Source organism: Rhipicephalus sanguineus, chromosome 10 (genome assembly GCF_013339695.2).
Source record: "Rhipicephalus sanguineus isolate Rsan-2018 chromosome 10, BIME_Rsan_1.4, whole genome shotgun sequence".
Lineage (NCBI taxonomy): Eukaryota > Metazoa > Arthropoda > Arachnida > Ixodida > Ixodidae > Rhipicephalus > Rhipicephalus sanguineus.
This window is the reverse complement of record NC_051185.1, coordinates 111,848,747-111,861,257: the sequence shown is the minus strand read 5'-3', so window position 1 is coordinate 111,861,257 and position 12,511 is coordinate 111,848,747. Positions and strand designations below refer to the sequence as shown.

At 45.1% G+C, this 12,511-nt stretch overlaps 2 protein-coding genes across 3 annotated transcripts in view; both read right to left on the bottom strand.

Annotated features, from left to right (window-relative positions):
* Window positions 1-5,962, bottom strand: part of LOC119372265 (uncharacterized) — a 30,783-nt gene extending 24,821 nt beyond the window's left edge. The window contains exons 1-3 of one of the 2 annotated variants that reach the window (XM_037642744.2): window positions 5,684-5,962; window positions 3,146-3,326; window positions 56-157 (exon numbers count right to left, since the gene is read on the bottom strand). In XM_037642744.2, coding sequence (XP_037498672.1) covers window positions 56-157; window positions 3,146-3,326; window positions 5,684-5,900 — 500 coding nt within the window. In that variant the 5' untranslated portion in view covers window positions 5,901-5,962. The remainder of the gene's footprint in view (window positions 1-55; window positions 158-3,145; window positions 3,327-5,683) is intronic. The other variant, XM_037642743.2, reaches the window with a different exon arrangement.
* Window positions 1-12,511, bottom strand: part of LOC119372266 (ninjurin-1) — a 141,833-nt gene that overhangs the window by 98,174 nt on the left and 31,148 nt on the right. The window lies entirely within an intron of this gene.

Genomic DNA, 12,511 nt, shown 5'->3' with positions numbered 1-12,511 from the left:
CTCCAAAAGGTGCTTGCTCTAGACAAAAGTGGAAAAACCACATGAAGCGACTAACCTTGAAAGGTCTGGCTCATAGCTGATGGTGATGCTGCCAAAGCTTTGTATGCTATCGCCGTCATCATCAGCCTCAGCAATAGGCACAATTAGGTCCTCTGACCTGCAACATGAACAACCAAATTAACAAAGCAATGAGTAAACCTGCACAAGTGAGTAGCACAGAGAACATTATGCTGGGATAGTCTTTATTCAATGCTCAATGAAATATTATACACCACATAAAAATGAACATTACTGGGAAGCCTTCCAGAAACTTCAAAATACTGTGTCTAGGTGCTAGTCAAAGACAACTTCCATTCAAGTGGTTAAATGCTCCTACCATCCCCCTTTCAAAATAAATAACTTTGTTACAGTATGTTAACTTATTCACATGATTACTTACTTATTTTATCATCAAGCACTACAGCTTTACGCAGAGGAGTATAGCAAATCAAGCGTGACAAAATAAATGTATACGCATGTACAGGCTGGTAGTTATGAGCCCGCACACAAGTAGGCCTGTGCGAATATTCGAGTGGTTCAAATATTCGAACGACTTCGGGTAAATGTGCAGCGCGGCACAGACAAAGGACAAGAAACGGACGATACAAGCGCTGTTAGTATACCAACTCGCCCAGGTCACCGTATTATTTGAACGAATATTACAATATTAAAACCACTTCCAACACAAATTTAAAATTTTCGAAATGTAACCCGTATGAAAAGATGGTTTCGCTGCAGCATGAAAGCACTATGCTGTGGAACCACCTACAGTGGGTACAACTTAAAAAGTCCTCGGCATTTCCCCCTCAAGGACACAAGCCTGCACCAATGGGCAACTGATGTCACGAGATGAACGGACGATGCCTTAGGAAAACACTGCATGAGTGGAGCTAGTTCATCTTTAGTCGATCAACTCCCACGTTTCGGTCGTCCGGACAGGGCTTCTCTGAACTTCTTAAGTGGCGTCCGACTATATTTAGAAAAATCCGCACTGCCACAAAGCCACACTTAATGGTAAAGTGTGCATATTACCTGCCCTCAATAAATTTTTCTTTTTTTAGCCCTTTGAAGTCTGCTGTCGGCCCCTACCCGATAACGCAACACAGCCACAGCGGTCCAAGGTTGGGCACTGCTGGACAAGTTCTTTCGTGGTTGATTCACTCATGTGTTTTCCCACTACATTATGCGCCATCTGTAAAGGAGTAAGTAAGCTTCTTTTACATGAGCTTAGAGTCTTTTACTTTCGGGCCAGAACAGAAAGAAGGTGGGAAAGGGTTTCGAACTGCAAAGGGTGAAGTTTAGAACCATGTGATATGAGCTTATATGGTCTAAGCGTGACAATCTGTAAAACGTGAAATATTTCAACGTCTATAAGTCACACCCCGCTACTCTTCAGATTCACTTCAAAATAATCCTATGCTAATCATGATATGCTTCAAACCAATGACATTCGCACAACCCAATGAACAGAGGAATCGCTGGCAAAGGCACGACCTTTATTAAATGTTGACTCCATGCTGAGGCCTTCCCTTTGCCAACTCCTAACAAGATCCTTAAATTTCCCGCAACATTTTCACTTTTGTCTGAATTTGATGTACAGCAGTACCTCATCAGTACAATGCTACAAAATACATTCTTCAAAGTAACGCATCTTTCTTTTCAAGGCCAAAAATCCCACAGGAGCTAGGTATTTTCATACAGTTAGTGTCACTGTCTGTTCTCATTTGAAATTGGATTATACAACTGCAGGAGTGTGCTTTTGCTGATATTCCTAAGGTGCATAGCTTTAAATTCCAGTGTAACAGCCTAAATAACATTCAACAACACCTGAACGATTTCTCTGCACCTTCTTTTTTCAACTTACAGATGTCTTTCATGGACATGGCAAGGAAGAGAGGCCAGCATAAGCTGCTCAGCTATTTCAGCATTGCTGTGACATGTGGTGCCAAGTGATGTCACTCCACATAATGTGTTAAGCGCAGGGGCATTGCTCAATGCCCCACGATCTTTTGTTATTTGGTATGTCGCACAGTATGGCCATTTTCATACTTCTTGTACCTTGCTTTAATAAGATTTTCTTTCTGGCTTCGATGAATATCATATTGACGAGATTCCACTGTACTTACTTGCACAATCATTGCACTTTTGATTGCATAATCATTTCCTACGCTGACTCGACCATAAACAAGTGTGATAGCCCCTCTGTCACATAAGATGAATTGCTATAAAAAACAGACATCTAAAATAAATTTCATTGGCAGTGCTGGGTTTTAAAACCCAGGGCACCCACACTCTGAAGGCGAGTGTCTTACCCATTGGGCTAAGCACACATGCTTGCAAAATGTGAATATATCCGAACCATATCAAAGTGAGATTCAGAACGAAAGTAGACGGAGAACATTTTCTGCGAAGGCTTTGTCGAAACATTTCGTAATGATGGAATAAAAACCCTGATGGAAGATTGCGTAAATCAGAAAAATTTCGACGTTGCAAAAATTTGTCGTCAAAAACACGTGTTTCGGTGATCATGGAATGCACCACACCCCATGACGCTGATAAACGCTTGAAAGATGACAAAAGACACTCTGTCTATGCCGCCCGACAATAACATTCCAGAAAAGGCTGCAACCATGCGGTTTCCTACAAAACAACTATGCTTACACATCATATAGACAACTCCCAAAAAAGATTTGCATGGAGCCTGTTTTTCTAAAAGCCGATAGAAACCTGCAGGTGTGGTTGTTAAGCAAAGTAAGATTACACAGGGTAAAAGAGAACATGAGCAGGACTATTTCTTCAGTCATGGAGGTAATGAGCTGCTTTGCTTTTATCATCTAGGCAGAGCCTCTCCTGCCTTATAGAGTTGCATTTGACTATCATTGATATTGAAAGACAATGCATGTTCACACTGTTCCAGCAGTCCCTGAGCCTATCCATACCAAAGAGAGCATTTCTCTGCACTGCAGCATTTTTCAGATAATTGCAATATTACACAATGTACTAAGTCTCACCTTTCACCACTTGTAACAGAATAAAGACAGTTTATATACCACCACTCTAGAGTCCTCTTTAAAATCATTCACTACTGCTTCAGAATGACACTTACTCAGGTGGAGCAGTGGGCGAGTCCAGGAGCTCTTTCATGAGATCAAAATGCTGCCAAGTTTGCCAAGGCTTGCTGCGTCCATGCTTGACATCATGCTGTCGTAGCATGGCCTTGCGCATGGCATTCTTGGCTCTCTTGTACGTGTCCTTTGCATTCTTGAACTTGGACTGACACAAGGACCCTGAGACCACCATGTCACTTCGTCAACACCCGTTTCTCCAAAACACTTCTACTCACAAGTACGTAAATCTCGTGTATATGATTTCTTCTTGCACTTCCTACCACGAGATGGAGACGAGACAGGGACAACAAGACAGGTGGTGCACAAACTCACAACATTACAACAGTAGTGAGTTTGCTCACTACCCGTCTCGTAGTACGAAGTGCAAGAAGAAATCACGAACAACCACCAGCTAGCCCAATTTATTGCTCCGCTAAAATACATAAACCTCACTTTGTAATACCGACATATACACACACCTCCAGCTCACCTGTCTCACTCCGTGCAACTTCTAATCATTTCAGGATACAGGCATATGAAAACAGGGCAAGTCTTTCAACTTCACAAATCAATACACGTTCAACACAAACGAGGTCAATACAATCCAAGACAAGATGTACAGCCATTTGAAAGCCTCCTCTAGTTGTCTCTAATCCAAGATCGGCAATGTGTTTCATGAAAAATGATTATCAATTTCATTAAGGACGGACTCCCACGCGTCTCCGTAGCATATCATCAGTTCGCAGGTATTAATATGCAGGGACTGGAAATGCAAAGTGTACATGCCAAAATTTATTATCTAAAGTTCTGTAAAATTTACATTTTACATTTCCCACATTCCCAATTCAACTTGGAGCTCAGTGATGTGGCAGTAGTTACTCTTTATCACTTCTTTCCCATACCAGCTCGCACTATAAAACTTACGCTGGTTTTAAACCTGCCATTTTTTACGTCAACTTGGTGTAAGGCATACCATACTGCAGCGATGTAAAATGCGAATTTTCCTTAACATTTGTTTTATTACTTTTTTTTTAAATCACGGCAACCCCGTAATAGCCCTGTCACCTAACACCTGTTATAACATAATGATGCAGGAATCTCCAAGACAACATTTTTATTCCCGAATGATGGAATCCCAAGATAGCCGTCTCACTCGAGCTGTACTAAGGTGGAAAGCTAGGCGAGCCAGTGCTGATGCATACTTCGAATCTGCAAATCAGTTCTGCAAAATACCTCAAGGTGGCTGAAGGGAAAATTGACAACCACACGTACATAGTTCAAAGCTACCAGGAAATCTGGACGAATTTCTCTGAAAGAAGGCTTCTTAGTGGACGAAAAATCCATCCTGGTCTGGGGAGCGAACCCAGGACAAACGCCTATCCGGGGCTGCCAGTCTACCAATTGAGCTAACCAGGAAGCTAGCAATCGGCAGCGTCAGGGGATGTAAAATGGCAGCATGAGGGCAGCCGAATGTGGGAATGTAAAATGTAGAGTTTGAAGAAATTTACATAATAAGTTTTGGCATGGAGACCTTGTAGTTCCATTCTCTTCGTAGTTTACAAATACATGGAAATTGATGAAAGCCAATGGGGAAGCTAGGGAGCCGGTCATTAACGAACTTGATAACAATTTTTTATGAAACGGAGCTGCTGATCTGTGATGAGAGACTAGAGGATGCCTTCAGCTGGCTGAGCATCTTGTCTTAGATTGTCTTGACCACATTTTTGTTGAACGTGTATTGATTTGTAGACAGCAAAGTTACTCCTCTAGCCTTATCTATAGATCACGGGCACATAGGGACCCAATCAACAGCAGCCAAAGAATGTCGTCGAAGCCAGCAAGGCAGCACGGGGACGTTTATCGGGCAAGGACCACAGGTGAGCTCCTTGCATCTTACAACTCACTCAGTATTCAAACTTCAGGGCATAATCAAAAGAGCTGAGTAATTGAGTAGAACGACGAAATATGTATAGTAATGGGAGTAGGAGGGGAGGGGGGTAGGGTCGGTGCTGCTGCCATGGCGAAGAGAAGTTGAAATCTGAATCTGGGATAGCTTCGTTTCTTCTTCCGATAACATATGCATATTATACCACACCTGTTTTCAGTAAGAACAACCTTCAGTTGCTAATCAGCCCTCGTTGTTGGCGCACGAGTTAAAATCGCGCAACTTTATCCACCACTAGTGTACACCAACTCGACCAGCTGATTGAGCATTAGGGAATGAGAATTGGGTAAGTTCGCACTGATCCGTGGCGAATATAAGCAAACAGCTCAATTAAACGAGGGCAAAAGAAAATCACGAGAAGACACGAGCGGTATCGCCCAGCTGCCTGCCTTGTGGACACCCTTCGTTTGACAGCTGCTGATCACTGCACGCGATTCAGTGCTTACCGCTTCCCCAGAGCACCGGCGAGTTCCGAACTGCAGTACGCAAACGGCTTGGGAGCGCAAGCCGCTTGGTCCTCGCCGGAACTAAATCTACAATGCGTGTTTTAACGACCACCGGGAAAACTGTGACAGGCGCTTACAACACTCACCGCTCACGCCGAAGTTGGCACCAATTTTCTTCCAGCATTCTCGCTTGAGGGCGAAATTCTTGAAATACGGGTGCTCGCTGTAGTAGAGGCAGGGGAACTCCTTGACGGCCCGAACTAACGCATCTGTTGTTAACCGCTTCCGAGTAGTTGGTGCTGTAATATGGTCCCTAGGGGCCGTAGCTGTTGTACTACGAGAACCGTAAATATTCAACGGCATTGTTGTTCTTTTGGCATAGCGCGGCTAGCCAACACCACCTAGACTGGCTAGCGCGGCGGAATCAGCGGAATCGTGGAACGACCTGAAATGGATTCGGTGCATTGGATTGCGTTGCGACGGTGTGCTCAAACGATGGCAGTCAATACGTGTTTTCTGATTGCAAAAATTAAGTTTGGCGCCTAAAATACACATAAAGCCTTAAGAAAAGAGCGCCTACCCACCCTGCGCGCTGAAAGCAAAGTGTGAAATAAGGTGCAGTAGAACGAATTATGGCCTTCGAGATCCTAACGCATCGTTGGCAACGTCTTGGAGGCCACAAATAGCTGGGCGGCTCGCCGTAGCGGCGCTCGCGGCGCTGTCGTGACTCTAGGAGTCAGAGCGTCTGCACTGGGCGCACGCGCTTGTAGCCTATGAAAGCGTGAAAACTGCGCGTCTTTAGGACGTTTAATTATTACCACTAATGCATTACGATGTTGAATGCATTAATCGCCAGGGCCCACGACTGAATATGCAGGCGTGCCGAAATGGCGCCGAGACGTTCCCTGCTTCGGGAGCAATGCCGATCCAGAAAGAAAAAGAAACAATCAGAATTTGCACAGATCCGCCTACAGCTACAGATCCGCCTCAAGCAACACTTTGAACCGCGCTTCATAAGTGATTATGTGCGCATTACGAGCAGTTAATAAGTATTAAACACTCTTTTATACTCATTTCGTAAATATTATTGCCATATATCTCGTTACCATATTATGCGCCTTCACGCATATTTCATGTCGCTTACACAATCAAGAACGTAAACGGACGAACTAGCGCTTCCATGCGCATTTCATCAGCACTTCTACGCGCCAATGTTCTTTGGGACGATCTTCCTCATTGCATCCATCTGCAACCATGCATCAGTCGTTTCATAACTGCGGAAACATTTTCTGAAATAAAATATCCTTACGTCATTTTTTTTTTTTTTTGCATTTTGCGAAGTCTTCCTTCATTGGTTCCTTTTCGTGAGAATATAATAACACTTCGCTTCCATGAGGAATTCATGCTGTTTCTCTGAAATAATATGTTCATTTAACACTGCGTAATATATATGTTCTCCACTTATGTAACATGTGTTTACTGATGTTTCTTGCCTATATTTGAATCGTACTCGTGCCCCATGTGCCCCTGTCGCGCTCAATATGACGTGCAACATGAGATCGGGTGGCCTCACGAACTCAAGATCGGCTTCCACTAGCCTTCATTTCTGCAAATAAATGACGTCGCTTGCGGATGATACAAAATAAGGAAATATCATTAAGCTGTGTAAATGAAGGCAAGTTGAAGCTATGCGTAATATTTAGGCCATAAGCTAGGTCACGCGCTCCCATGTTGCAAGTCATATTGAGCGCGACTGTACAGTGGTTCTTATATAGGTGGGCTACCTGGTTGTGAACACTGTGGCAGGACAGCGCAAAAACGGGGCGGTGAACAAATAGGACACAAGGGGTTATTAATAAACAAATAAATCCCGCCACCGAAGAAAGCGGCAGGCAATGTTGACGGCTGGGAAGATCAGCGAAGTCTTGAGGACCATGGCATAGGGCGTTCGGCTTTCTGGATTGAGAAAGCCGCACAACTCGCGCGATGAACTTTCTCGCTGTTGCTGAAAATAAACCTCTGTACTGTATATGTAAAAACGTACTGTACTGTATATGCTACCTTTGGCCTTTACGCAGGGCCTTTAGCAGGGCCTTTACGTAGGGCGCAGGGATAGGGTGCCTTGATGCCCTCGCGTATTGGGCGCGAGGCCCACCACTGGAGACGTGGGCGCTGCGATCGCTGTGACGTCACGTACGTGAACTCGGAAGCGGGCGGTTGAATGCGTTGTTTTCCACCGCGATTTCGCGACGTTTTCCCTTTTGAACAGCGTTGTTTCGCTCTCACTCTATGCGTGCGGACCGCTAGAAGCTACACAAACCCGGAAAAGTGCAGGAAATGTTATCGGCGGCGCGGTACTTATGTGCTCCGTGCTACAGTGCGCTACGCAGGCGAAGGAGCCAGGCGCGAGAGCTTTCACTTTTACCCCTACCCTGCTTTGCAAGAGCATGATGCGGCTCTCACCTGTCTTGGCTCTCACCTGTCTGACTTGTATTTTGCAGACCACCTTGTTTCACACAGCATCGGAATGTTGGGCACCAATTTCCTTCGAAGTACGCTCTCACGGAAGATGTTTATGGTTTGTTCGATGATCCCTATTGTGTTGCGAACTTCAGAAGTGTGTTCACCGAAGTGTGTTAATCAAGCCTTGCAGCTGTTTGCTAGTGAAAGAAATATATTGTCCGAAATTCCTGGGGGAGGGGGGGGGGGCAGCCGCATTGCCTTGCCCTCCTTCCGGACGCCCATGAGTCACGTGACTAAAATCACATCACGTAGCAGATAGTCACATGACATGTCTAGTTAAGTCTAGCCAAGTCTAGCCATACTTAGTACTACTAGCAAAAACTTATCATCTCTAGCAAAAACTTGACATTACTAGAAAAACTAAGCTAGGACGAACACTAGCTCTACCGCTGATCGTTCCAGCCTTGCGCCACTAGTGCAAGCTGCGCGCACTTTTTATTCATTTAAAAATATAAGCTATATATAAAAAAACAAAATGGCCGTCATGGCAAGCTGTGTGTCCCTCCTTGTGATTCTTCTGGATTTACGCCTGTGGTACTCACTACAATATAAATAAGCGTTAAAAAGTCGAATAAGAAATAGTGTGTACAATATGAGTTATGACCACCTAGACGATCAAAATGTATACGTTCGAGTAGCATAGTCCTTAAGTTCCCTAGCTTGTAACATTTTCAGATGGTCCACAAACGAGAGCGCGGTTCTTGCAGTCGTTGACAAATTCTAGGCGGTCTACAATGTCTGACTGAACATGTGTCAGAGAGGTGCTCCCCCACCGTACCACACAGCCATGCCTTCAGCCATGCCCTCATCCATGTCTCAGGGCACGAAATAGCACAATCGCAGTCGAGCAACCGGACTCATACTTCACTGCCAATGGCTTCCACCACCAAATCAACGACATATAAATAGCCGTTATGTTGGGCTAGTTGGTGCATCGTTACTTAAAATGTGTGGCGCAAGGTTGCAACTGCGAAGAAACAAGAAGAATTGGCGTTCTTTCTGTCTCTTCTTGTTTCTTCGCAGTTGTAACCTTGCGCACGTATTTCAAGTGACATATAAATACCCCATTTCCACCCACTACAAAATCTGCAGAAACGGTGGTGCTGCGGTTCTCCTGTGTTTCCCTAGTGATTACCGCGCCGCGCTTCGTCCGTGACTGAAATAGTTACGCCATGTATAGGTGTATCTGGGAACCGGAGCGTGACCAGCGTGGACACTCATCTGTCGTCAAGCCTATAGCCCTAAAACAACTCCGATGTTAATTAATAACGGTAGATGATCGAAGAGTCTTTATTTACTTGGCATATTAAAGCCCAGCATAATACACATTTGCGGCACGTCAGAAGTAAACCGTGGCATTTTGAGAAAGCTCGTGCTGTACAGTGCCTTTTCAGGCGAAATGCAATTTCCACTTTTGTAACAAGCGTCGAAAGCTGGGCGAGTTGGTAAGGTTTCATCTTCTAGTAAACTGCGCAGCAGACGGGACACAAAAAAGGAACAAGAGGGACAGACCAGCTATAGTGCCTAGAATATTCTAGGCACTATAGACGAGCTCAGGTCGGTCCTCTATCGCTCGTCTGTCCCTCTCGTTCCTTCTTTGTGGCCCGTCTGCTGCGCAGTTTGCTAGAAGATTTCACTTTTGTAATTCGTCTCTGTTCTTTGGAAAGGATTCAGACTTCATAGTTGGTTTTACGGAGAGTGCATTATACCTAACTGTCAAACAATTGAAATATGATGCTTGAAAGATAAATCTCAAGTGGGGACACTTGCACGAGGTGTCCTCCCCCCCAAACCTAAACACAAGAGGAGGTTAGGACCCCTCTGAACCCCTCATGATTTACGCCAGTGGCAGGCTCAGCATGTAGCAGGCTTAGCATTTAATTGAGGCGTTGGGGCAGTCGAGGCCATCTTGTTCAGAATGTTGCTACGGTTCCTGGAGCAGAACCTGGAACTTGGGAATCGATCAAAACTCGCCTCCAAAAACTTTTTTTTTTTCGGGGGCGATGGCGTCGCGGAATCCAGTTTGAGAAGCAGCTGCCTAACAGCTTCCTTGCTTTAAAAAAGATTAAGATAGCTTTGCACTAGTGGTGCCAAGCCTGAAGGAAGTACGGCGCTGGGCAGCCTTTGTTTCTCTTCGACTTTCTCTTTCTTTCCTACTCTCTTTTCCAGTTTTTTGCTCTTTATTTTAATTTATTTCCATTTTTCTTCGTTTTTTTCCCCATTTCTTTCTCTCTCTTTCTATTTCTCGCTTGCTTCCTCTTCTTCAGTTGCGCAGAAATGTCCGCGCAAGTTGTGAAACTATACATAGTAACATGCATTAAAGGAGAACACGTGTACTGGTCGAGATGATTGATTCCCTTCATACAAGCAGCAAACAAACAGTTATCTCGCTCGTACACTGGGTCGTGCATGTTCACAGGGGATGTAAGCAGTGACAACAGCGGTACGACCGACCACGAAAATTTAACGTCTGATGAAACTTTCACAGCAGCTTCTCCTGCGGGAGGCAGTGGCTAAACGCCCATTACCGCGCCACGCCAGTACAGGGGAAAAGATTGCGCGGCGGAGATTACGCCGCGTCTTCTCTTTCTTTCTTTCTTTCTTTCTTTCTTTCTTTCTTTCTTTCTTTCTTTCTTTCTTTCTTTCTTTCTTTCTTTCTTTCTTTCTTTCTTTCTTTCTTTCTTTGATTTACCTATGAAGCTCGTGTGTGCTCGTCCAAAGCTTGTGTCGCATGAGCCTTAGATGTGGCTTTGCCTGCGTTAATATCATCATCAAGGCGCTCGAAGCACAAGAGGAAGAAGACTTCTCTTCGGCGCGAGCGCGCGCTCAGATGGCTATGCTACATGTTGTTTTGCCTAGGTTACGCCAATCTACGACGACAGCATACTATCACAGCCTACGACAGACCGACCTCCTAAAGTACTCCGCACTTAATACAACGATTATAGAGAATGCAACTTCATTGTACAAGTGACCATGATTTCCCGATAGCTTATCGGGCAGGCGTTTTCCCCCCTTTTAATACACTCTAAGACAAAATCGAGTATTTTGGGAGTGTTTCTGCCACACAACAACAATCGTCATCCACCTCGCGTACTTTCCTCGCGTTATCACCGCGGTCGCGGCACTTCCCGGTCACGAACGGCACGCGCGTTATCAGCGTGACATAGCATTCTTGACAGGAAAGTGACGAGAGCTGGGTTTTCAAGAAAGGAAACGCGAGCAAGCCAGATGACGATTATTGTTGTGTGGCAGAAATACTCCCCAAATACTCGATTTTGTCTTAGAGTGTAGACTTAAAGTGCCCACCTAACGGTCGCACACGACGTACATCCTGAGATAAAAAAAAATTGTACTTACTAATTATCGCTTATGGCTTGTCATATCAATATGTTACTTTGTTGTAACTACAGTTCAGGGGCGTAGCCAGGGGGGGTACAACCCCCCCCCCCGAAATTTTTCGATTTTGCTTGCCATATATACACGCACACATACAAACACACGCGCAAACATGCAGAAAGTATGGTTGAACCCCCCCCCCCCGAAAAAAATTTCTGGCTACACCCCAGCTACAGTTAGTGCGGTATCGTTAGCAAAAGTTACTAGCGGAAAATGGTAGCAATTAACCGTCACCAATGGTACTAGTGTACTGGCTGCAAAACTTCGTGAGCAATGAACCAGTCTGAACATAGGCGTGCACAGGGTTCCCCTTCATGGGGGGCGAAGGTTCGTCGCAGCGCCCCCCCCCCCTCCCAATTACGTCAATGTATGGTGCTGACATTGCGCCCCCCCCCCCCCCCCCGAGTCGCAGCGCGCCCCTCCCTATTATGTCAATGTGTGAGGCGCTGACTTGGCGCCCCCCTCTTAGGTGATTAGGGCGGGGGGCGGTCGCCCCCCCTGCACCCCTGTGCGCACGCCTAAGAATCTGAATTAGCATTATAAAAATGTTACAGCTTGTGTGGCTTCAATTCAAAAACATGACGAGGCAGAAAATGCGCGTTCAATCCACGTGCTTCTTTAACGTAGTGTTCGGTGATTAACGGCACATAACGGTCTTGCAGGCACGTTAAGCAGAGGGCAACCGTTCGTACACTATGCGTCGATGTACATGAGGTAGCACTACATCCGGCACAATGCAATGCAACAGCTATAGACACATCCGTAGTTCCCAGCATATATGGCTACAACCGATGCTGCTTAGTGCACATGTATTTTCAGGAATAACTGAAATTTTGGTTGTAATATTTCTGTATCTATGTATGTGCGCAACGAGGTGGCACATAAATGTAAACACAAAATAACGAAAAAAAAGCTAACTTTCAATTAATGTTGCACGAATATTACAGCCACCCAGCACAACGCACTAATGTCGAAAAGACGTTCTAGCGATCGCAAAATTACCTCTACTGTGCGCAGCTGTAAAGGTACTCTAACTTTACGAAATAGCCAGC